At 41.2% G+C, this 25,377-nt stretch overlaps 2 protein-coding genes across 5 annotated transcripts in view; one reads left to right on the forward strand and one right to left on the reverse strand.

The window, feature by feature from the left end:
* The window catches only part of LOC146550917 (dedicator of cytokinesis protein 3-like), a 55,552-nt gene extending 48,391 nt beyond the window's left edge, over nucleotides 1-7,161 (forward strand). The window contains exons 43-54 of one of the 3 annotated variants that reach the window (XM_085259255.1): nucleotides 769-855; nucleotides 987-1,166; nucleotides 1,275-1,358; nucleotides 1,467-1,583; nucleotides 1,686-1,828; nucleotides 2,118-2,253; nucleotides 2,498-2,579; nucleotides 2,788-2,903; nucleotides 3,015-3,099; nucleotides 3,186-3,308; nucleotides 3,460-3,542; nucleotides 4,230-7,161. In XM_085259255.1, coding sequence (XP_085115381.1) covers nucleotides 769-855; nucleotides 987-1,166; nucleotides 1,275-1,358; nucleotides 1,467-1,583; nucleotides 1,686-1,828; nucleotides 2,118-2,253; nucleotides 2,498-2,579; nucleotides 2,788-2,903; nucleotides 3,015-3,099; nucleotides 3,186-3,308; nucleotides 3,460-3,542; nucleotides 4,230-4,838 — 1,845 coding nt within the window. In that variant the 3' untranslated portion in view covers nucleotides 4,839-7,161. The remainder of the gene's footprint in view (nucleotides 1-768; nucleotides 856-986; nucleotides 1,167-1,274; nucleotides 1,359-1,466; nucleotides 1,584-1,685; nucleotides 1,829-2,117; nucleotides 2,254-2,497; nucleotides 2,580-2,787; nucleotides 2,904-3,014; nucleotides 3,100-3,185; nucleotides 3,309-3,459; nucleotides 3,543-4,229) is intronic. The other 2 variants (XM_085259256.1, XM_085259257.1) reach the window with 2 other exon arrangements.
* Nucleotides 7,162-9,108: 1,947 nt separating this feature from the next.
* The window catches only part of LOC146550919 (poly(rC)-binding protein 4-like), a 34,707-nt gene continuing 18,438 nt past the window's right edge, over nucleotides 9,109-25,377 (reverse strand). For both annotated transcript variants that reach the window (XM_085261212.1, XM_085261211.1), the window contains exons 6-14: nucleotides 22,591-22,722; nucleotides 20,258-20,386; nucleotides 19,051-19,125; nucleotides 17,152-17,223; nucleotides 14,886-14,927; nucleotides 14,717-14,792; nucleotides 14,243-14,292; nucleotides 11,391-11,560; nucleotides 9,109-10,096 (exon numbers count right to left, since the gene is read on the reverse strand). In XM_085261212.1, coding sequence (XP_085117338.1) covers nucleotides 9,751-10,096; nucleotides 11,391-11,560; nucleotides 14,243-14,292; nucleotides 14,717-14,792; nucleotides 14,886-14,927; nucleotides 17,152-17,223; nucleotides 19,051-19,125; nucleotides 20,258-20,386; nucleotides 22,591-22,722 — 1,092 coding nt within the window. In that variant the 3' untranslated portion in view covers nucleotides 9,109-9,750. The remainder of the gene's footprint in view (nucleotides 10,097-11,390; nucleotides 11,561-14,242; nucleotides 14,293-14,716; nucleotides 14,793-14,885; nucleotides 14,928-17,151; nucleotides 17,224-19,050; nucleotides 19,126-20,257; nucleotides 20,387-22,590; nucleotides 22,723-25,377) is intronic.

A 25,377-nucleotide genomic window follows, 5' to 3' on the forward strand; every position in this document is an offset into this window, starting at 1 on the left:
AATACAACAATAATAAAAGAAGAAAGTCATCTTGACAGGTGGTGAAAAGCATTCATTGTATCAAGTTAATAATTTCATGATATATTTAAAGTCCTAACCACTTAATCTTATTTCACTTAATCTTTCAGATTTATTTCAACTAAGTTTGAAACACAACATTCGGGATCTTATTATCACCAAACAGGATCATAACAGTATCAGATTATAAGAGGCTATCTGTACCAAAAAAGGAATTTAAAGAAGGTATTTTCTATACTGCAAAATTCTGTTTTCTCAAAATAAGATGTTTACATGTGCATAACACAACCAGAATACTCTGACTGTGAGTACTGTAATACTGGATACTACATGTACATAAGGTAAGATAAAAAGAAAAGAAGAAATCAATTTCCCTTAAATTATAACTTTAACAGTCAGTAAATTAATACAGTTGTTTAACTTTTGCTGCTGTTGTTTTTATTGTTGTTATTTTACCTGCCATTTCTATCTCGATGCTAACAATGCTCAAATCCCTACAACCTTCAGGGCTTAAGAGACTTGTAGGTATGATGCTGTTTGTCCTGACACAGTAACCCAAATTCAGAACCACACCACACAGGAATTCTCACTAGTCTGAAATGACCTATATCGTACTCTACAACACGGTGCTGAATAGTTTGCCAGCCCAGTATCTCTTATACACTGTCGGGTCTCCACTCGGTTTTCTTTTATATTAGTCTAGCAGATGTGGCTAATATGAGATGGCTTCTTTGTCCACATGTTTAACAGAGTCTGTGGATTGAGAGAACAACCTTGATCCTCTTGCGTCCTCTCCCTGGTATCTCCCGTTGGGCAGAGGTCGAAAGGAGAGAAGTGGTAAGGAGCTCAAACGTTCTCTCACTCACCTTGTATCGTACACATTACCTAAAGGCCAGTTTTCTGTTAACATTTAAAGGCCATCTCCTCTTTCATCAAAGCTCAGAGTAAATATCTGTATTTATTTCAAGGTGGAGGTCAGCCCTCTGGAGAACGCTATTTACGTGGTGGAGAATAAGACCCAGGAGCTGCGGACTTTGATTAGCCAGTACCAGCACAGGCAGCATCATGGGAACATCAACCCGCTCAGCATGTGCCTCAATGGGGTCATAGATGCTGCTGTGAATGGAGGCATTGCCAGATATCAGGAGGTACTGCTGTAGGGCTGAGGGAGAGGGGAGAGAGGATGGCAGAAATGATGAATGATGAATTGGCGTTGTGAGAGAGATCTTTATTTTTTGCCTCACCCTCTACCACAGGCGTTCTTTGATAAAGACTACATCAGCAGTCACCCAGAGGATACAGAGAGGATCTCACATCTGAAGGATCTAATGCAGGAACAAGTCAGGCTGGGTTTAAAAAGTTCAAAATATACGTTAACTGTATGTTAACCATAACATATGGTTATGAAACCTTCAGGTCACTATTGATTCCTCTGATTTCATCATCAGGTGCACATTCTCGGAGTAGGGCTGGCTGTTCACGAGAAACTGGTGCATCCAGAGATGCGTCCTCTGCACAAAAAGCTTGTGGACCAGTTCCACATGATGAGAACAGGCTTACACCACGTGAGTAGAGTGACACGTGACTCAAACTATACGCCAAGTGTGTTTCAGTGCATTAAGTTTATAAGTAAGTGTATGCGTGAGCAGTGTAAATATTCAGAGCAGTATATGGTTGGGTCCCAGCAGGGTCTGCCTGGCGTGGATCGATTTGGACCTGCGGGGTGCCCAGGGGTTAATTCTCCCAGAGGCATCCTCTCCTCCCACAGCCACATGAGCCCTGAGAGCGTGCGGCTCATGCACAGACACAGGTCAGTCGTGGTGCTCTTCTAAGCTAGCTTAGAGATTCATTTGGTGTTTTAGCCTCATAATTTCCAAACCTTCAAAACAATACCCAGGGCAGCTGTATGAATTTATGCGCTATGTTATGACCGTGATGTGAATCTACAATGCAGTATGAGCCAAACTCTTGAAATTAACACCAAATGCCCTCTGAAATAAATCTGTACAGGCTGTAAAAGAGGCATAAAAATGCAAAATGATTAAACAAACACAGAGATAAATGTTTCAGTGATCTCAACCGTTATGTCTGTCCTGCAGTCCTCTAAACCTGCAGGGCTCGATCCGACACTCGTCCTCCTCCCTGTCCTCTCACACGTCGAGTGAGGCAGGAAACCTCGTCATCATGACCGACGGCCTGATGGGGGAGCACCCTGAGGAGGCATTACACATGCAGGTAGGAGTTGGATGACGTAAAAACGAACAAATACTGGTGGGAATGTGCTTCAGCTTGTAATAATTTGCGTTCTTTACAGAGTGCAACTCACATGAGATCCGATCTTTTGAGGATGTAAACTATAATCTAACTCTTTCACTTAATTGTTATTGTTTTGATGAACTTTTCTTTTCACAGCATTAATCATTGGTTTATTCTACAGAGTACAAAAGCACAAAAGACAAATAAAAGTTTTGTTTTGCAGCCAAGCCCTTCGTCCTCCAGCCTGAGCTCAATCCGCTCCAACTCTTCCCAGATTATTAACTCTGCCCCCTCAAGTGCCAGAGGTGAGGAACAAAGCAGAAAGTCACATCTGATAGTTACTACTGTATATTACCCATACTAACCATCCTGTAATAAGATGCTCACATAAATAAGCAACACTAGAAAGTAACAAGGCTGCAAAATTCTGCACTTTTATGACAACAAACATCTTTGTCTCTTACTTATTTGCAAATAGAAATCGTTTACTTGCGCGTCTTTTCTTTTGTCCAGGCTCTCCATCCTTACCCGATAAGGCCAAACACAACCGAGAAGTGATGATTCTGTTGCCGTCTCATCGCGAGAGAGCCAACAACTCCATGTACTACAACATGGCAGAGAATGGGCAGGTGGGGGAAATCTGCAGTCCCGTAATGCTGAATGAATATACAAACAAAAATGTGTTCTGTTTCTGTGTTTCTGATTCATTTTGTTCTTTTGCTTCATTTTATTTTTTCCAGAACAACCACATGCAGCGTGCCTTACTTCAGCAAGTTAGCCCCTGTAAGCCTTGTACTGATGTTCATATGACGCTACCAGAGAAAGGTAACATATATGAGCAGCAAACTAGCTATTTTGGTGCATAAGATGTTTGTGCTGTCTTAAAAAAAAGTTTTTGTATTCCCTTTCAGTCTTTCCCAACACTCCCAGTAGCTGGAGTCTGGATGGGGAGAACAGGGAGCAGATGACCTACATGCCAGCTTCTACCGGAGGGGTAATAATGCCCCCTGTCCCACCCAGGTCCTTCCCACCAGGTACTATTTCATTTTACTTCACAGTTATGCTTATCGAGGATTTCAGGGAATCTGTTTGGTTAGGGTACTACTCCTCATTGTCTATAATGATCTGGACTTTGTGGGCTTTTATTTTTTTATTCCTTTTCCTGACTTGAACTTCTCTTCACAGGACATTTCCTGATGCACTGTGATGCATTTCACCAACAGAACAGCGACCCTCCTCCTGCCCTGCCTGTCCGTTCCCTCCGAAAGGTACAAGCTTAAGAAAAACATCATCCACTTTGAATTTATAATTTTGTATTTGCCTGTTGTAGCAAAAACCCTGCCACATTAGGGACATTAACGCACACACTGTCAGATATGGTGACTAGTGTGCTTGGTTTCTTTATTATTTACACACTTTTATCACCGTCTTTTCAGACAGAGCCGGAGCTTTTTCAGGGCGCCAGCCGCTGTAGATTTCTGGCTGCCAAACCAAGTTCTGTGCAGTCACCTCAGTCTCAGTGCGCTACTGCATAAGTAGAAGAGACATGATTAGATAAGGACTGACAGTTTCCAGCCAGCCTCTCTTGGCACGGTCTTCTAAACCTTCTACTCCACCCCTCCCCTGCATCTGAGCCAAAGACCACACCCTGCTACCACACCTGCTTTGTTCAGGACGCATGACTTTCAACACTGGCAAATGTTTACTTTGTTTATTTTGATCTTTTGATTATTTGAGGTTTCTCCTATCCTCGATCCACTTTTAGATATCATCTTTACTCTTTTCCCCATTAAGATGAAATTTGACAACAGCTCTAAAAAGCACCCAAGAGGGAAAAAGTTAAAAGAGATATCAAGCCGAAATGTAAACGTTAAATGTAAACAACATTACTTTAAAAAAAGACACCCATGACATCCTCTCTCTTTCTCTTTCTCTTTCTCTTTCTCTTTCTCTAGTCTCCTCTCCACCCAATCCCTGGCTCTCCTACCAGTCCTCAGTCTGCTTTGGGAGGCAGTAACTCCACTCTATCAGGCAGCGCCAGCAGCGGTGTCTCCTCCCTGAGTGAGAGTAACTTTGGGGGTCAGTATCCTGATCCTGGACCCATCAGGAACGATGCCTTGGAGCCTCTTCCAAGTCACCTGTGGTCCCCACCTGACGAGTACATGGCGTCTCCCTACATGCACATCCACTACGGCGGAGGAGAAATCGACTCCATGGACCCGGTTCGCCCTTTCCACTACCGCAGCCCTGCGTCACACCCGCACAACCACCCGCACCCTCATGCTCATGCCCACCCAGGGCTGGACAGCCACTCACATGGGCCACCAACTCACCACCACGCCCCTACTCATGGCCCTCATCACATCCCTTACCGCAGACCTCAGCCTCCAGCTGTTCCCCCCAAACCCTACTTGAGAGAGGGCTGCATTCCTGAGGAGGACCTGCCACCTCAACCCATCCCGCTCCCCCGCAGGATCTTCCATTCCCCTCATGGCCACAGAGAGGACCAGGGCAAACATGCCTGGGAGCAGTGCATCAGCGAGGAGCACGAGGAGACACAGTGATCTGAAACTCCAGCTCAGTTTACGTTAGAGCTTTCTTCTCCTTTTCTTCTTCCCTTCATTTGCACTGAGTAAAAGGAAGCGGTAGTAGAACAAGTCTAATGTGACGCAATGGAGCATGCTCGATTGTCATGTTCTGCGGTTTAACTTCAGTGCACATGAAGGAAAGGAACGAAGGAGCGAAGACGGTTGAAGCTACGGTTTGAGGCACAACCGCTGCCGCTGCTTCGTGTGGCCTCTTAGAATTAAAAGAAAAATATCTCTTGAACAATGGGATCAATTAACTTCTGTTCAAAAATTGATATTGATTGTACACAATTGTACAACTCGTCTGTGAGCATGTTTTTTTTTCCACTTGAGAATAATATGAAAACGGTTTTGTGAAACATGACGACCACGATCATAACCAACATGATCCCAGGTGCAGTATAAGCTGTGAACTCCCTTAATTTTGCTTTTCATGTCATTTCACAACACGAGGAAACTACAGAAGGTTATTAGTCACAGCGAGGTGACTTCTCTGCTTTAAATGCTTCATATATATGAATTCTTATTTTGATAAATTTGCTACATTATAGTGTTTTCAAAGGCTTACGTCCATTATGTTTTTTCAAAACACTGTTAAGTGCTCCTTAATAGTGAATCATATCAAATGCGCACTGTAATACGTGTTGCTGCTGGGCTGTCGCAAATCGCTGGTGTACTTGCAGCTCTCCTCTTGGACCAGCATCTCAAGGGACACGAACTTAAGTCACTGATGATTTCCCATCCGTACCATGCGTATGGAAACCCACGTGAATGTATTCAGATGAGATGTTCCTACTTGTATTGCACCAGCTGCAATCCTGGCTAATGTTTAAGTGCTTTAAGTTGAGTCTTTGTTGAAGACGTCTCTATTTGTCTCTTCTGTGTGACAAAGATATCTCGAGAGGAATGAAGGTGTTTGGGAGTCTGAAGGCAAACTGAGGACAGTTGACAGACAGGCCCCACACCTGTCAGCTTTCATGTTCACGGAGAATGAAGAACTGTCCACTTCACACCTGCTGGACTCCAAACTAACACCAACACCACTCTCTCGCCGTCATTTTCCTTCTCTGTGTATGGTTGTCAGACCATGTTGAGCAGTGAGGGCTGAACCTGGACAGCTGCAGTGGCAATTTTTGTTGCGCCTGACGACACTGTCGAGCCCACACGCCCCCCACCCATCCGCCCCAACTGCTCAGTGACCGGTCGAGGAGCCCACACAGACAGCATTGGAATCGCCTACCTGCCTTAAGTGCACTCAAATGCAGTTTGACCTCTCATCCGGACTGTGGGGAGCTCATGTAGTAACAGCCATTCTCCTTTTCACTTTCTTCACTGTAAACTCCCTGAAGGAAAAAAAAATAGAAAAAAAGAAGATATCTACCTAGTGATGTTTTTGTATGGTTTTGTCCCGCTTTGGTTTCAGATTGTTGTTTGGTTTGTAGCGCTAATATTTCTTATTCTGCCTGCGGCTCTTTCTCAATTACCTTCTGTTGTTTCAAAACTGATGACATGTTACACAAGAATGCTGAAGCCCGGACTGGCAGAAAGGTTTACTTTTACTGTGGGGCAGAAGGAACAGCGCTCTTTATCGTCCCGTGGGGGTTGGAAGGATATAGCTAATATTTTAACAATTACTTGTTTTCCTGGTTGTTTTTTGCAGGTGGATGCTTTGTGTTACTGTACATCAAGTTGTCAGCTGACTAGACAACATCTATTTTTGTATGTGAGATCATCAGTTGTGTGAACATATTTCAGAAACCGTACCGAGACAGAAGGCACTGAATAGGCTGCTGTACTTTGTATGGAGTTGAACATGAGGTCATTAGATCTGTAACGGCACGTGAGTATCTCTTGTGAGCTTGATGGCGTTGAGGATAACTGGTGACTGAAGTGATACTCAAAATATAGGTACAATAGAATTTTTCAATGTAAATTCTGTTATTGTACATACAGCAGTATTGTGAAATATTTTTGAGAATTATTGCAGAAACCCCCAAAAGGTTTATTGTTGTTTTGTGTATATACATGTACTCCAGAGATCAATGTAATTGATAAATATCTATAATCAGTGTTTGGAAAAGGACGAATCCATTAGACTGTGGCCGTCTCCACCGTTCTTGACTTGAGTCCTCTCATATAAATACTTTATACACTTTTCAATGTGCTTTCCTGTACATATGGTGTTAGCATGATCAAACAGTGTTTGGTTGTAAAAGTGGTTTTCCTACTCCCATAACTGCTGTGGTATGGAATTCATTAACAATGCCAAACATTAAAGACAATCTTTTATCAGCTCTAACTCTTCCTCGCTACCTTTTTCTGTACCGTGAAGGGTCACGCAGAATATTGAGTCGACAGTGGAGGGTGCTGTTTGTCACTGAATTACTGAGGCTGAGCGCTACAGTGGTAAGAATGCAGATATTTGTGCTATTTTCAGTTTTGCGAGTGTCTGTGCATAGATAACGGCATGCCACACATCCCCCGAGTCCACCACAACTGAAAGAAGAAGAAGAAAAAAGAAAATGTGACAGCTAAGTGACAGCTAGGGTCCCAGCTGTCACCAGCTCAAACTTCATGCTTTGATATTCTAATGCAACGTATCTGGTGTGTGGTAATGGAGCTGGAATATCAGTGGAGTTTATCTGTTCGTGTAAAGAAAGCATATTTCACAGTAAGCTATTGGCAAACCTTTAAATATATGGACTTTGACCTGTTTCAGACTATAAATGCTATAAAACTGTAACATAATCACATGATAGGTTTTTATAGTATACTAAGGGTCAAAGGGAATGGGTTAGTTAGAAATAGACTGCAGTCAGAGGCTAAAGTTGACGTGTTTGACCACAAGGGACAGCACCATATTTGGTGAAAAACAAATACTGCACATCAACACAAACACCTCATACAAGCTGTCCAGCATGGTGGTGAAGTGATGATCTTCTGGGCTTAGAACAGGAGCTGGACACCTTGCTGTTGTTGCGCTGACCACAAACTCCTCTGTACTTAAAGTATTTTGGAGTCAAATGGTGGGTCATCTGTCAGGCAGCTAAAACCCAATACTGGGTCATGTAAGAGGACAAAGATTTCAAGTACAAGAACAAACAGAACAGCTGGAAAAGAAAAGAAAGTGTTGTAATGGTCAAAGTCAACCTGCCTGAAATGAGGTGGTGGGCCCTTAAGAGAGCTGTGCCTACACGAATGCCTGCAAACCCCATTGAACTGAAGCAAAGAAGAGTGGCCCAAAATTCCTCTACAATCATGTCAGAGACTGATCATACAGAAAATTGTTTTTTTGAGTTACTGCTGAAAAAGGTGCTCTGATTTGTCATTTGAAGGTGATTTTACAAGCATTATATCTTGGCATGTACTTGGATTTTAGGAGGTCCTAGAAAGAATAATATATAAACTCACAAATGATGTTACCATAGAGACAGAAGAGAAATTCAAGGACCTCAAAGATCAAGTTTTCTTTGTGTCATAATTTAGCTTCACTGTTTGCTGGACTTCAGCAGAAAGTCTATGAAACTGAGGCACTGGCTCTTTTTTTGTTTGCCTCTGAAAAGTGAATGCGTTTGGTAACAGTGAGAACTGCGCATTCATAGTGTCTCGCATATCCATGATGCAGTGACAGAAAAAAAAACAAAACAGAAATAGTTAGGATGAAAGGATTGTAGCTGCCTCTCCTGAGGATGATGATGCTGTGGTGCATGCTGATGCAGATACAGATTTTTTTTTCCACAGCATCGCTGTGAATCCTCAGATCTTTTCTAGCTCCTAGCCATGTTAGTGCCCCTTTTTTCCCCCACACAAACCCCTCTGCCTTACAGTCTCTCTACACTTTGTCTCAAGGGACTTACAGAGCGCATTTTCTCTGCACAGAACGCCATGCGATTGTGCGCTTTTATACATGCACACTTACATGTGAGCACATTGCCCATCATGCCAGCAGAGCTCTTTTCTCCTCTGAGGTTGCACCGTCTCATTCTGCAGTTATTGTTTTGGGGCACATGAGCACAATAGTGTGAAACGAATCTCTCATCAGTTCTTGCAGCTAAAATGAGAACCTCCCATCTTGTTGTTATTTGAGAGAAAACCTAAATGTGGCGTTGTCTTGTTTGTGTGTGTGTGTGTGTGTGTGTGTGTGTGTGTGTGTGTGTGTGTGTACTGTTTCCTCCTGAAAATGAGTTTCTGCAAAGCTGCATCATTGCTCTTTGAATGCCTGTGAAGGAAATAGATAAAGCCACCATTAACAGGAACCAAAGACTTTTAATAAGTGAAACAATACTAATAAATAAAGATTAACCAAGTTGCACATTCAAAATAAATTCCAACAAAAAAGACATAACACTGAACAACGTAAAGTACAGTAATATAGCACAGATTATTAAAAAAAAAACAAAAAAACAAAAACAAAACACCCCCCAGACATTTACAAATTTTCTTAAAAACTTCAAGAGGCAAACGTAGACATTGTATAAAAGCATCATACAGTAGAGCATCTGTCATCTGAGTATAATTTACAAATTTATTGAGGATAAATACTTAGCTGATCTCTAACTTGAGACACACATGTAAACACTGGTAAACATGTGTGTCTCAGGTGAGACCTCAGCCCTTTTTTTTTTTTATTGTTTTTTTGTGATCAATAACAGTGATGAGGTGACAATGAAAGCTGTCCATCAATTCATGGGTAACTCACAAATTATCTATAGTCGTAAATAACTTTTAATAGCTTTATCCACATCTCCATTGGTCTCGTCTCTGTTGGTGTGTCATAGAATAAAAGGCAAGAGCATCTCTGCCAGCGGATATGGCTACATCAGGGGTTTGTGAAAGAACACTGCAGCTGTCCTTCATCTGACTCTGCGCACGGAGCTCAGAGGCTTCATCAGTAGGGAGCGAACTTCTGTCTCTCTGGCTTTTTGATGCAGTTGGCTGAAGAGATTTTGGCTGTGTAGGCAGCCAGAGTGGTGTGGGAGGGTGCTGCAGTGACGGCTACGGCTGGGGCCGGGCTGGACAAAGTCAGAAAGGGGACGGACTTCACCCCCAGCAGCCCGGAGAGGGGCATGGCACCGTACGGAGCTCCCAGAACATGAGCTGGGGTCAGGGTGCTCACGGCAGCCAGGGTGGGTGCAGGAGAAGCAGCTGGGGAGGCTGGCTGGGTGAAGGCCATGTTGAGGTCAACTGGACTTCCCATGCTGGCTGCCTGGGCTGTAGATTTGGCTGTCTCTAAACTATGATAGGAAAAAAAGAAAAGAAAAGAGAGTCGTGAAGATTAGAGGATTATTCTGTTGCTGCAACACTGGGGGAAGTTTCTGGAAAATCATTAAAGGGGAACTCCACCAAAGTTACTTATTGTAGTTTGTTTGCAGGTCTTGGAGAGCATTAATGCATGTGTGGAAAAAAAGAAAAGCTTTTTGTGGCTCCAGAGGGAACTACGTTACATTATAACAGATTTACTGGAAGTGATGCCTTTTAAGTCAGCGTCCGTTAGAGGTTAAAGAACGCAAATGTGAAAATAAGAAGAATCAGAGGGCATGAAAACCAAGTGTTGGAAATACCCACTGCCCTCTTAAAACCCTGCCTCTTGCCCTATGTCAGCTGGGGAAGGCTCCAAGCTCCTGTGACCATGAAGTGGAAGGAAATGGATGAATGAAGATGTTAATATTGCAAGTCTATAAGGCGGCCTCCACCATTTGATAAAAAAAATCTTTGTCAGGGAGTGTATCATTTGTTCCATTTGATTTGTCTCCCATAACTTTTTGAACTAGTTGTTTTACAGGTTTGAGCGACTTCACTGTGATCCACTTTATTGCTGCAGTAGCTGTTAGCAGTATTCTTTAATATCTCACCCTCAATATAGTATTTGTTTATGACGTGACAAACATAAGTGAGTACGATCACCAGTATATGGCCCAAATTTTCTTCAACACTTGTTCAACTTTGCTGGAATATCTTTTGCCCCCGTTACTGGTATCCAGAAAAATCTCCTGGCTACCTGTCATTTGACTCCCTCTATGTATTGTAGTTGGTTATCAGGTGCAATCGAGTACATACTGTATATAAACTTTTTTTTTTATCATTGTTGACACCTTTTTGTCACTGCTAGCATATGTTTTACACAGAAAGAAATGCGGTTTGAGGAACACCAAAAAATAATGAGGCAAAGCTGATCTGAATCAGTTACAAGAATTAAAGTGGGAATGTTTTTGTATTTTTTCCTCTTTTTTTTTTTTGAATTGTTAAAAGCAAGAACTACATTTAATGCAGATTAATTTCCTTCCTTATGGTCTTATATAGAAGAAAAGCTAATTAAAAAAAAACATGTCAGAGCATAGCAATGCCTGAATTCCAACAAGACATTACTATCCAGCACACAACACAGACCTGCTCTTACTCATTCTTCATACCAGCAGCACCTCATTACCACTTATAGCACAGCCTTTGACCCTTTTAAGTCGGTGCTTTTCTGTCAGGCCTGTGCTTGCAATGATTCATTAGATGGCTGTGTGTGTCACTGGGCCTTACCAGGAGGTAATGAGGTACTGGGCCAGGTTGATGCTCACTGGTGTTCCTGTGATAGTGACATGGCGATCGCTTGTCCCGTCCAGCTGGCTCCCGATTTTAATCTGAGCTCCTGACACCTGCCTGATCTCGTTGATCTTAGTGCCCTGACGACCAATGATCGAGCCAATCAGCTGCGGGAGGACAGAGTTGAGACAGATCAGGTCAGTTTGATGGAAAAATTAATTACTACGTAGATATACAGAATCTGGGGGGTTTAATAAATCATTTGACTGAACGCAGCGTTTTCCCACTGTCGGCTCTGTTGTGCTGATCAAAGTGATTCTGACAAAGGGGGCAAAGGAGAGGGAACACTATGAAAACTGCACTGCTGTTGAGCTGACTTAATGCAGCCCACTTCAAATATTGCAATTACATTGTTTGTCTTCACTGGATTGGTCATTCATCATGCATGTCAAACCTCCTCCCCCCCTCTGGCGGGTCTCCCTTAATTGCTACTGTGTGCGCACCGGTAAAAGAGACGAGAGAAGGCACATTTGCCTCTCATTAATCTGAGTGGCTAAAAGGTTATTGATTCCTCAGAGTGGTGATGACTTCCCAAACAAATCACTTCCCAAACACACGCCAGCTAGATGCATCTCTGCACTAATGGAAAACATAATGGGAAAATAACTCAAATATATAATATACAGTCCCATTGGCTTGAGTGTTCTCTCTGCTGAGAGCAGATTAGACAATGACACGAGTTTTATTGCATTCCAAAATACATTATCACTTTTGTTTTGCTTTCATTACCTGCACCCTTGGCCATTAGTGACAATATTCAGCAGAGCCAAAGCTCGGGGCAACAGCTCAAGTGCAGGGTGTCAAGGCTCAGGCGACAGGGTTATGCTGCCAAATATATTGCGAGTGGGCCAGACAGTGATGAAGTACTTGTAGTAAGTGAGTGTGCAGGAAGTTTAACAGTGGCTGACGTATAGGCAGAAGTACACAACACACACGCGCGCACACACACACACTAACACAATGTCCTCCCTCCATTTTACATTCCTTTCCTGAGAAGTAAGCAGCCTGTTCCACAATGTCTGATCTGTCACACAGCGACCTGGTTGCTCTGCCTGGCTATTATTGGCTCCGCAGTTTATTTAGAAGGGGAGAGATACACAGAGAGTGGCCAGCCTAGAGAGCAACTCTAGAAACAATGCTCCCTACAGAGCTCAAATCACAGATAACATCTCTACCCCACTGAGACTAAAAATCATGGGCCTTTTACACCAGCTTGCCCACACACATCTTTGTGTGAACAAACTGGGAAAAAAGAACAAAAAAAAAAATCGGATAATTAAACTTTTGGGCTTTTTAAAAAGCTGTTATTTTAATAAACAGTAATGTTACACAATGCTCGTCGTCCTCACTTGTAAGTGGCCTATATTTTGTTGGTTTACTGCTGAGGCAGTCGTTTGAAAGGACACAAGAAGAGGGATGGGATGGCAAAGGTGCAGCCATTTTTCTTCTGGCTAAATCTTCCTTCCACCGCAGAACTACTGTATACTGCTGACTGGGTGTAAGCAGTTTCTGAATACATCTGTGTGTGCGTGCAACTCTCCTTCGGCGTTCAGTGTGCGAGCACAGAGCAGGATTGTGAGGCCGGAGTGTGGCCGGCCTGGGCTGAAGAGGCTCAGTCATAGCTGTAAGTCCTCTCTTCTGGAACAATGGTTGGAGCTTACAGCTGTCCCTGTCACGTATAGCACTGGACTCCCTCATACCTCTGATGCGTTGTGCTGCTCGCCATGCGGGGGGTTTACATGGGGGAAGAAATGCCTTCAGGCATTTTAGAAATGTTGTTTCAGGGATGTGGCTTTATCCTATACAGTTAAGCGAACCCTTGAGTAACCAGTCCAGTTCTTCCTTTTTTCTTGTTTTCAACAAAGACAGCAGAGTTAAAGTTATTTTTATTCCCTTTTTTATTGCCAAAACACACACCTAGAGGAGTATTTCGACACCGCCATGTGGTTAGATACTCAGTAGCTTTTATTACTCTATGGTCCAAAGACTGTTTTATTCCTGCTTCAGTCACTTCATCAGCACCTTTTTTTTAAAAAGAAATTTAAACTCCAGCCTTATGGTTGAATTTTCAGAGCAACATTTCATTATTGTGAATAATCATGCTTCAGGATAATTAAATGTTCAATTATAAATGACCTCATTACAATTTCAACTTTCAACCCCACCCCACCCACCTACCTACACACACACACACACACACACACACACACACACACACACACACACACACACACACGCACACACACACAAATATCCCAGAGCAGGCCATCTGACCAAAATGACCAAACTAATAGTGAATTTAAAGATAAATGTGTGTCTTGCATTTTCATCTCTCAGATTGGAGAGGCATTTCATCAAACCCTGGTGGAGGCTAAGTGGAGAGGGAAAGGATCTTTGTCTGTTTCCTTATTGGCTGTTTTGACAGCAGACAGCTTCTAAGTAGGTCAGGGAACATGAGAGGATTTACTGAACACTCACGGGAGTCCCTCTAAGACATTGCAACTGCAGCCCAGACAATAATGCGAAAGGATCCATATCAGCTCAAAATCCCTTTAACCTTGGGTTAGTCCGAGGTTAAAATAACGCGGATAATTAGTAAGTCGTAAGCATGTCTCTCGTCTCTTTTGAAGTCACGCCAGATGTCTTTGCAGTCGCAGCCAGTCACCTGCTTCGGTGCTGCGTACATGTGAGCTGAGCGTCGGCTTCCTGTTGTTTTTGCTGTCGCTCAAATGGGACAATATAAACAGCATAAAGAACAAAAACACAAAGATCGACTTGCTTTTCCTTACATCATTGGGAATAAGCAGCTCCTGAGACGTCTGAGAGTTTGAGTCCATGCCTGATAAGAGAGAAAATACACGCATCAACTGAATACAACTGAATTGAAATATCATTCGGCTCTTTTAGTTAGCAGAGCCATACAAAAACACCATTGAGATAGAGAAGAAACCCTTTCAGCTGCAAACTGCCAGATATAGTAAAGCATTTAATTTCCATTTTAATGGGCTGATGTTTAACACAGCACTCATTCTTTTCTTTCCCCTAGTTCTCTGACTGCGCACAACGTATCGTTTCACTTAATAGTTTCTCTCTCACACTAGGAGATATAAGAAAGCTACAAAGCCCCCCCTCTCCTCGCTTCTGACTGACAAAAGCTCACAATCAACGCAGATAAAAACAGCTGGCATTTATTTCTGATGTCTAAACACGGGTTAGCAATCTGAAATTAAGAAAGCAATGATTAAAATGCCTGCAATACACACCGGGTATGACAGCTGAAGCAGGCTGGGCAATAGGACTCAGGCCTTGCTGCACTGAGAGCTGATGTAGCTTGGCCAGCTTTAAAACAAAGAGGAAGAACTTGATTGTACACAAAACCACAAACCATTCATGTAATATTAAAATTTTAACACATCCATCAAATGGTCATACCTCTGAGTGTGGAATGCCATATTGGTTTTGCAAAGTGTAGGCCTGAAAAAGAGCATCGTACATTAGGTAAATTACAGCAATAAAAACGTCGCACACAAGCAATAAATCTGCAGCCGCTTAATGGAAGTGCTTCGCTGTCAATGCGTGCCTTTTTCTGATAAGTAAAATTAAATGATAATAAGAGAACCAACTGATCGCACTTTTACCAAAAATAAATAAATAAATAAAAACTAAATTCACTTGTATTGATTCAAGCAATGCAAACACTCTGCATCCATCATGAGCAATATAATTTGTCTGTTTGTCAAGGAAATCACATAAAAATGCTCGGCCAAAGATCCTGAAAGATGGTGAAGAATGAACACACAAAGAAGCCATTAAATGTAGGATACCAGCCACTGACCTTGGTGGATGACAGTGCAGTGCTTTCCTTTGGGGACTTTCTGATTTTTGTTTTGTTTGCCCACGTTTAGAAATATCTACTCCTGAGACGTCAGAATTTGACTTGTGGTGCTCAGTGCATTAAGATGACTTATAAAACATTCATCAGGACATATCTATATGGGCAGTGTACCTTTACTCTTGGTAGTCCACAGGATTACATAAGGACTACTTCATCAGTTTTAAACATTTATATTAAAAATTGTGGTTGACTATTGTGAGAAACTGACACAGAGTTAAAAAATACAAGACTTCTAAAGCCTTGGACCTAGCTGAGATTGCCTTTACCTCTTCATTGTTTGGCCTCCACTGCTCTCCTAATAAAACTAGTTTTCCACCCTCTCTTTTGAATGTATATGAAGCAAAAATACTGAAGTGGAACCTTCTCATTGCCACAAACTTGGCTTGCACATTTTGTGAAAGGGACAAAATGACCAGTGGGCATTATTATAAACAAAAAAGGAATACGAATGAATGTTTTACTCATTATGAGAGGACATTTCTAAACAAATGCAATCTAAAATGTAATCTACTTTGGTTGCCAAAAAGCCATTTACAGACAAAAAAACGACAGTATCCCGACGTGCTGGCAAACCTCCAGCAAAGTCTCATGAACTAGCGATTGCATATAACAGGAAATTTAAACAGAGTAGTTTAATTTTGAGGAAAGATTACGTCGTAAACACTCATGTCAACTCCAATAAAGTTTTAAACGAAATCTGCATTATAACTAGATTTTACAGCGGGGCTCTCTGAGAAACAGAAGTACGGCATTATTTTTTTTTTTTTTAGCAACACTACTGAGACATGTCAGAAAAGCTTTTAAAATTAAGTGTGTTTTCGAGCTCTGGGACCTCAAATAGAAGATTAGGGTTAAAGGCAACGGTTTAACTGCTTTAAACTGCACAAAGATTCCTTTTCTCTACATTGCAGCAGTCTGATAACAGGCACCCGAAACCTGAAATGTCTTAAAACCAGGGCAAGAAAACATATATGGAAGATAACCACTGAAAGTCAAAATTAAAATTATTTTTTTACTTGATTTGTGTGAAGTGATCCTTTAGACAATTAGCTAAACCCAAGTATTTCTTATAGAAATATTTTTTGTGAAATCCTAACAATACTAAATGTAAAAGTCATTGTACTTGCTGTCTCATTCTAACCCTAACAAACTGAAATAATAGCATATGATCATTAATATTAGTGTAAAGCTTTCTTCTTCCCATTTTCATCCATCTATCCATCCATCTATCTATGGGGTGCTGTGCAGCCCTCCCTCAGTATAGTTACAGCTCGACCAGACAGCACTTAGCTTAACTCGATTCTGCCTGACGCCAGCGGTCTGGCTGCTATTACCAGTTCATCCTATAAGGTCATAAACTGGAGAGGCGAGCTCATCTTTACAATGCATCAATACATTGGAGGCTCTATTTATATAGGAAAGCATACACAAACCACAAATTCACTGCAATAATCCTACCAGCTAGAGCACAAGTCATTTCAATTGGGAACTCTTTATATTTCATGAGCCACAGTTAGATTTTGTTTTGTTTTGTGAGTGTGATGGTATCGTGTTTCAGGAGGGGTTATAGCTCTTATGACAGGCCAGGACAATAGCTGCAGCTTACACTCAGCTGTTGTTTTTAATACCTCATGCCATATGATGGAGTGTGTAACTCTGGGCATACCACACAACCCCTCTGCTCACTCACCACGCAAACCATCGCAGCCCTGACACTAATTTGTGCGCTCCACATTGGAATCCAAGACCAGCGTTTGAATCCTGGAGAGATTTTTTTTTCTGTTTGTATTATTGCCCAGTTACCTGCTGGAGGTCCAGGCCACCCTGTGCGACTGAGTACAGAGGGTGGGGTGCAAATTCTGATGCCTCAAACACCTACAAAAACACAAGAGAAAAGGAGACGAGCAAAAAATAAAAATATGTCCTGGAGCTTATTACCCAAATATTTCATGTTTTGCAAGTTCTGCCATTGTTTTTGAATTGACAGTGATGACTCGTGGGTGTCTGTGCTCACCAGCTGAAACCTTTACTGGTAAATATGATGCAAAAATAATGAGTAGGGAAAAAAAAAAACACATTTCTTTTTTTGCCTTTGGCTTTAGCTATAGAATTAGGCCTGAGATGGGCTCTCAAGGCTCCATTTCTGACACCTTGCCACACCTAACAGGCTTATAGGCTATGACTCATCCACAGACCCTTTCCCATTCCACTTCATTTTCTCCTCTGACAAATTATACAAACATCCCTTATCACCGTACTGCCTTCATTAAAGATATCTCCGAGCGACCAGGATCACGCCCCGGGTTTAATTTGATAGCCTATTATGAAGAATATCAAAAACACAAAGCCATTCCATAAATTGACCGTAGTCTGTGGCTGCACAAACTGTGTAGGAACTGCTGACAGCTATGCAGAATATCTGGCTGCTGTAGCCAGAGGAGACGGCAGGTCTCCAGTCTCACTTGCTAATCTTGTGACTCGCTCCATGGGAGGGTAGATATCTGTCCCTTTCTCAAACAGCAGCATATATACAGTACTTCTCAATCCCACCCTCATGCACACACATAAAAGAACTGATCCCCCACTGAGGACCCTCTGCATGAGTCTTGTTTCAACACCCGGGTTAGCGTCCAAGGTTGTCTGAGATCCAAGACGTCCAAGTGAAGAACAATGCAGTGAATGGAAACACCTCCTCCACACACTTTCCAATAACCATTATGCTTTAAACAATCATATATTTCCATGCAACGCAGACTCGAATGCTAATTCAGCTGTTCTTAGACTATAATGGCACAGAGAGAGTGGCAGCCTTTAAGATTAACAAACAAAGCCAGCATCTAGGTGCCAAAAAAGAGCGTTTCCCTTTGTGGTAGGGTTAATGAGGGTTACCGATATAGGAATTTCAAGACCGATAGCGATACCTGGTGATTTATAAATATGATATTTTTATCCAACACAAACCGATTTCCCTAACATTTGTTAGGGAAATCGTTAGGGAAATAAATACTCGCCCAGGCGAGTATTTATTTACTCGCCTGGGCTGCTGGTTGTTTGCGGTGCTTCAAACTTGCAGAGTCGCCTCTGGTGGATAAACTATGTAACGTCAACACTCATAATATGGTTGAAGGGTGTTTCCCCAATTATCTATTCTTTATTTAAAAATTGTATTTATTAGCAGTCATAAAAGCAGATGTTCACCACTTTGGTTCATTTTCCACACATCCTAGTAACTTGAATTTTCCTCTTGCACCACAGTGATGACATTTTCCCCCTCATAGCAAAATATCTTGACAACAATTCTTTCATTTACGAGGAATCATGGAAGACTGTGCCTGGTTTCTCACCATCAGGTCACATTTTATTCTGGTCCAGTACTTCTAGACCCTCAGTTCCTCCCCCTCAAATATCACGAGTGTTTTAGACTAAATTGGACATTTTAGCATGTTAAACTGAGAGGATAAAAGGATCTGTCGCACTGAATCTTGCTACCCTGCATTGTGACAACCTTGCTAGTCATGAAAATGTGTTTTCTGTTCCCATAGAAACAAATTGATTAACTTTTTGCTAATTCAACTCCTGGTGTAACCCCCAGTAAACCCACTATATCTGTAAAGGTGGATTCACCCCATCTTTTGAGAATCACTGTGCTACTCTATCACAGATAAGTTAATCAGTGCGTGAGGTAAAATCTTATTTTCTCACCTGGTTTCCTGCAATGAGGAGAGCAGCTGGTGAGGGGCTTGGTCGATAGGGGATGGTTGCACCCTTTGGGGGAGACTAAGGAGTCAAAAATAGGCCATGAGGTCAGAGAAAGCAAGATAAGCTTTTTACCATGAATAAATCTTTTAGACGTGGATAAGCTTTACACAGCTAGTCTGAAATAAAATCAGCGATGGCGCCGAAGCCTGAAAAATGAAGTGCAAATGGTGTTAAACTCCCTGCAACATTAAAACACAATAACAGTTAATGATGAGCTAAACTGCTAATGACAGTGACATTATTCCCAGCCTTATTTTTCTTTTGATAATATTAGTCATTCATTGAATAAATGAAGTAGTCTAGTGAGCACTTTTTGTGGATAATAGCTTTGAGCTTTAGTGTGTGTCAGAGCTCAAGGCTTTGCTAAGGTTCGCCCTCTGGATAAATCAACCATCCACTGACATTTGAAGATAAAATTCTTCAAACACTAAAAAGAAAAGGAGATTATGCACTGAACATGACACTGTATATCTTATCAAGTAACTGCAGTGTTGGCAATACTGTTTTGGGGTTGAAAATGTAGAGCAGTCACAGCAATTTTTTTTTTTGTATAACTTTGCATAATTTAAATCTTTGAGCCAAAAGCAAGGCGCCACTGGTACAGAATCCTAATGAAACTCGCAAGCCTTTGAAGAAAGCCCTGGAAAACTGGATCAAACTAGCAATTAGTCAGTCAGGTCCAGCTGCGATGCTAAAACAAAAAGGACTTGTGCACTCCCATGAACACACAGGGTGAAACTGTGCTTGGGGTTGTTTTCCTCTCATCTCCTCCTCGGTTTTCTCAAGAGAGCTGTTGTCTAAAGGTGGACAGATTTTGCTGCAGGCCTGTTAGTTTTCTGTTAGCTGACTAGTGCCCTCTGCGAGAACGCTGTCCTCTGACCTGAGACAGGCACCTTTCGACTTTATCCAATGTCTTGCGAGGCGAATTACAGAAGGTTCAAACAATAGAGAAACTGAGCATTTTCTGTGCTGCATTTAAGGATTTACCCTGCTTAAAAAGGCATTCATTTCTGCTCCAGTGAAACAGACAATAACAGACAGCATGCTGATGAAATAAAAGCATGCATGTGAGCTGCAGGAGCAGCGCAATGACAAAATATCAGCAATGTGTTGGTGCATGGAGGAAGGAGAGGAATGGTATACTTCCTACCTCCAGGATTACTGTGCAGATGAGCTTGACACACTGGATTACCGAGTCCTGATTCCCAGATATCGTCACACCTCGCTCAGTTGAGTTGGGTAGCAAATCCCCTGCTACCTGTATCTGAGCTCCGGTGCTCTGCAAATGATAGGGTTTTTAGAAAAAAAACATAGCTTGATCCTAAAGATAAGGTGAGTTGCGATTACACTGCCACAGCTTCTTTTTGTCCCCCTCTGAGCTGGATTTGCTGACATTATATTTCTCCACCCCTACTGAAAACCAGCTGCACTGTGACGTGCTAAACATCAAATTGCGACAAAAAAAAACATCCACTTCTACAATTACAAGATGCCACACTCCTAATTGTAGCTGATGTATCACTAATACAGCATGCCTGACGGCAAAGAGTGCCGGTTGAGTTAAAACTTTTTAAGCTTTATCTACACTTGCTGATATCGACCTATTTCTGGAGGCGATCGTTGAAACACACAAATCACCATTGTCTTTGTAACTGATGGGTCCTGTGGCAACCAAACAAAACAACAGAAACAAGTTTAGGAGATGAACAAGACAGCGGAATCCATCTAACCGCAGAAAATCACCTGGATGCCATTACTGGGGAAGGTTAAGCTAAAATGAGCGACATTCTATTTGTAGATTGGTACAGAGCTACAGTTAAGGAGTCAGATGTCTCTGGCAATGGATCTGATACGTTTAATCCTAACGTTTCAACTGGGCCTGAATGCAGTCAGGAGTTTTTCCTGTTGTCACTGCTGAGTCACGGCCTATGTCGTGTTAAGTAAATATATCTGGGCTTGACTGTTTCATCAATTTTCTGCACTTATGGACAAACTTCACAACCCGAAAAGTAAATAGTTCATATTAACAGTGTTCACTTGTGTTTTTAGGTGAAACGCACCAAGAGCTATCAGATACATTGCTATTAAACTACAGAAAAAATGTCACTTCGGTGACTTCCTTCGTTTTCACAGAACATTTTAAGGTGAACATTTCATATCTCTAATATTATGTTTTATGATCGAATACAAATAAAACTAATTGGCTCGGCTACATTCAAATGGCAAAACGGGGTTCATGTTTTCAGTAACTAATATCATTTTCTCTGAGTTGGTGTTTATGATATCAAATTGATCCTCACAGTGAAGTTAACACAGGTGTTAGTTGTAATAACTGAATATAAATTGCTGTTTATTTGACATATGAATGCATTTACCCTCCAAATCAAGATGAAAAACATTTGCAATTCCTCTGATAACAGTTTAGAAATGCTACATATTTAATGCTTTTTTTTAGATTTTATGTAAAAAACAAAACAAAACAGTTTTTTTTTGAGGATTCAGATTTTTTTAAAGGTTTGTAATACCTGAACATACCTTTTATGAATACATGTATGAAAACTGTAACTGAAAATAATCAACTACAATAATTTGTCTGAAGTTGTAGACTTTTCATAAAAACTAGTGTCCAGCAAATAACAATTTCTTTACCACACTGAATTATTTATAACTTCAACATATACCATGCATATGATATTACTGCAGGCATAATATCATATGCATGGTATGCCTGAATTTTTACATCATGTGGCTTATACACAACACATTAATATGCATGAAAGAGAAACATTTTGATATGTTTTACTCAATTATATGTCAGATTGAGAAATACATTACTTTTCCAAGATGATAGCCACACTGTGTTATTTAAAATTGATCTGCATACAAAAATAAAGAAAATAAGTTTATTGTGTGAACTGCAACAGCTGGTAAGTGTAACAACCATTCTAATTTATTATTTGTGTAAACGCCACAAATTTTTACACCTTATTTAAGAAAATGATAAAGTAGCAGAAACAATTATTAAAAAAATGTTTAATTATTTAAAGAAATTGCCAATAATTTATAGCTTTTGGCTGTTTGCCTTTGCCTGACAGGTCCTCAGATTCTTATCAGCCTCAGTTGCTCTGTGTTTATTGCTAATTAGCAGAAAATAGATAAAATAGAAATTCCAACTATAATGTTTTTTTCATTAAATATGCCAACCTGTTATCACTAGTTGCAGCTAATTACACTGTTCTTATTGAAGTAGCATACTTGAACTGTAAATGCAGCAATTCTAAATTAGAGTTTCTACTATATAAAATGCATGTGGGCAATTATGCAGCCTGCTAAAAACCAGAAAAAAAATGTAGAAGAAAATATCACTCCCTTCTAGGTACAGCTTCTTTTCTAGGAGATTCATTCTGTCAATATTTCAAATATGAACCTTTCTGTGAAGTGTGGGCATGGAGCATGGACTGGATTTGTGTTCTGGGTGCTCACCTCCCTGATCTCCTTTATCTTGGCCCCTCCCTTCCCGATGAGGGAGCCACACTGGCTGGCAGGGATGACCAGCCGGAGGGTAACCGGTGGCTTGGAGCTGATGGTGCCGTTGGCCACCAGTGCAGTTAAGTCCTGGAGGGAGATTTAGAAAAAAAGCAAAAATGGTTTTGAGAGTCAACAATAAAGCACAAGAAGGAAGAGAGGATCTAGGAGTATGGGTCAAGGAAGACAGAGACTGAACGCAGCTCATTTTACCAGTCAGTTTTGGATTCATAGCATCATTAGCATTACATCCCAGTCTAAAACTATGACACCAGTGAAGACAATATAATCATGGTTTGGGCTGGACCAGATATAGTGCAGCCAAACGTAATTACTGCTGCATCAACAGGAATCCAACAACAGAAAAAGCCAGTGGGATCCACACAGGAAGTGTCAGATGTGAGGCAGATAGAGTAAAGAGCAATCCATCATCTGCACCTTATTAACCTCCGTCTCTGCATCTCTATGTTCCTGTATTGGGGTGGAGCAAAGTCCTGGAGTTAAATCGTTAGATTAGGCATGAAAAAGTTTTTTCTTTTGTAGATTTAATAAAAGGCTCCATGTTTAAGGGAAATGTAATGTGAGGATATGTTTTTCTTTTTTTTGTTCAGTTAGCATTCTTGAAACTCGTGTTTTAAAATACATTTTTTAAAATAAATCTATGATTCCTTGAGAAATATCCTTATTTACCTCAGGACTTCACTCAACATAGTTCAGGTTATTATTTTAACATTTTGAGTTAATAACTTGAAATTTTGAGGCAATAACCCAAAATCTGGTCTTGCAAAAAAATTTCTTTCCTTCCATTCATCCCCATTTCCTTTCCTTGCTGTAGATGACAGCTCAGTTGTTTCCTTAAGGAAACAATATCACCTGAATAACAAGCCTTAGCCAAAGTTAAACATTCAAACTTTTAGAGTAAATGCGTTCATATGCCTTTCTTATCAACATACGCTGCTTTGAAAGTGAGCAGAAACTGGATTTTGAGACTGAGTTGATGAGTGTTTTTATAGTGCAGGTAGCAAAACATCCATCTGATCTGCTGTGGGTGGAGATCGAGGTATAAATTAATGAACAGTGTCTCTCTGTGAAGCTTTGAAATGTAAATATGCTTCCCATCAGAGTTCAACCAACAGCAAATCTGACAGAATGCAAAACATGCAGCTTGACTTGAATGGTTTGCACTCGGGCCAGTCTGTAAAATCAGCAGTTTGCCATAAAAGGGGACAGCATGTGTGTGTAGCCTTATGGGATTTTACTCATGAAGAAAACTGTATAATATGTATAATAACGCTCAACTTTAAAATTTGAAAAGCATATTCTGGTGTGCCTCTTGTGAATCTCTGCTCCGCGTCTATATTTATCAAGGCAGATCGGGCTCTCTGACGTCTCGTCTCATTAGAAGATGCACACACGGCTCATCTGTACAATCACAAGACTCTCGGCGTCATTCTCTTGATTTGATCTAAAAATACGAGCCACATCTTAACAAGTGTGAACGTTTTGATACTTTCCATAGAGAAGAGAGGCTCTTAAAGCAAAATTGGTGGAATTAAGATGGCTGGTTATACAAGCGCTGCTCACACAAAGGGTTCCTCAGCTTAAATCCCCAAAGCATATTGTGCTGCTGGTGGGGTAAGGGCTCTAATACAGAGAGATTATGTGGCTTTTATGCATGCTGTGCTTCAACACCTGAAAACAAATTACATGTATGAAAGTGTAGCGAATTTCCTGATCATTAGATCACTGCATTTGCACAAATGTGGCAGCAGCTGGGGAAAACATGAGCTATAAATCACGTGAGCATAAAACTCACACAACTGATCAACAGCCAAACTGGAAATGAGTGAGGTCGAGCCGCTCTGTAATCACAAACTGTTGAGACAGAAACAAAAGCGTATACTAATAGTCAGTGGCCCAAATTTATACTATTTCCCTTTTGGTTTTAATTAAAAGTGTCAGACATACAATAACTCAGCTATGGTGGAAGCAGTGCACAGTGGGTCAGCCAACATGTTGCCATGGAAACTCAGGCGTTTCAGGGTGAGTGTGAAAGATCTTTAATGAATACTGCACTGTGCTCCCAGCCAGAGTATGTTTACTGAAGGCTGCCGACCTGAGCAGAGAGCACCTGTTCCGTTGCTCGTATCTGCTGCGACGCTAAATCACAGCGAAGGCGGCTCTCATTCCACCATATTAATTAGCACTTTGATAGACAGCCACCTTGGGGATTAATAGCATGAAGAAACTGCCGTACTTCACCTATAGATGACGAGAAGTGTACGACACATTCTCATTAATGAGTACAAATTAGCAACATTTTCCTCTTTTAGTACCCGGACGGTTCATAGCACTCCAGAAAAGCATAAAGAAAATAACAGGAAGGAAATATAAATGATAGATGTAATCCAACAGCTTGCTGCACGTCATTTATAACGACATTCTTGCAAAGGTCTGAATGGTTTCGCAACAGCAGTTACATCCACCTATTCAAGATTTTCCTCTGCAGAGTAATCTAATATGAAAGCACATCAAGAGCTATGCAATATAGTCAGTTTTTTTTCCCCTTCCATCACTGCAGTTTAGAGTATAATCGATAGCGATAAAAGCACATTAGTGGTAAAGCAGAGATGAAGCACAGGAAATGATTTCTTGTACTAATGTGACGAAATGGCTTCTTTCACTTTTTCCAGGTTCAGCAAACAATATGTTATGGCTTCACTAAGAATTAAACAACTTCAAAAG

The sequence above is a fragment of the Mchenga conophoros genome, linkage group LG20 (assembly GCF_057382185.1).
Source record: "Mchenga conophoros isolate Kocher_MC1m ecotype Shallow Benthic linkage group LG20, M_conophoros_male_GT1.1, whole genome shotgun sequence".
In the NCBI taxonomy this organism is placed as follows: Eukaryota; Metazoa; Chordata; class Actinopteri; order Cichliformes; family Cichlidae; genus Mchenga; species Mchenga conophoros.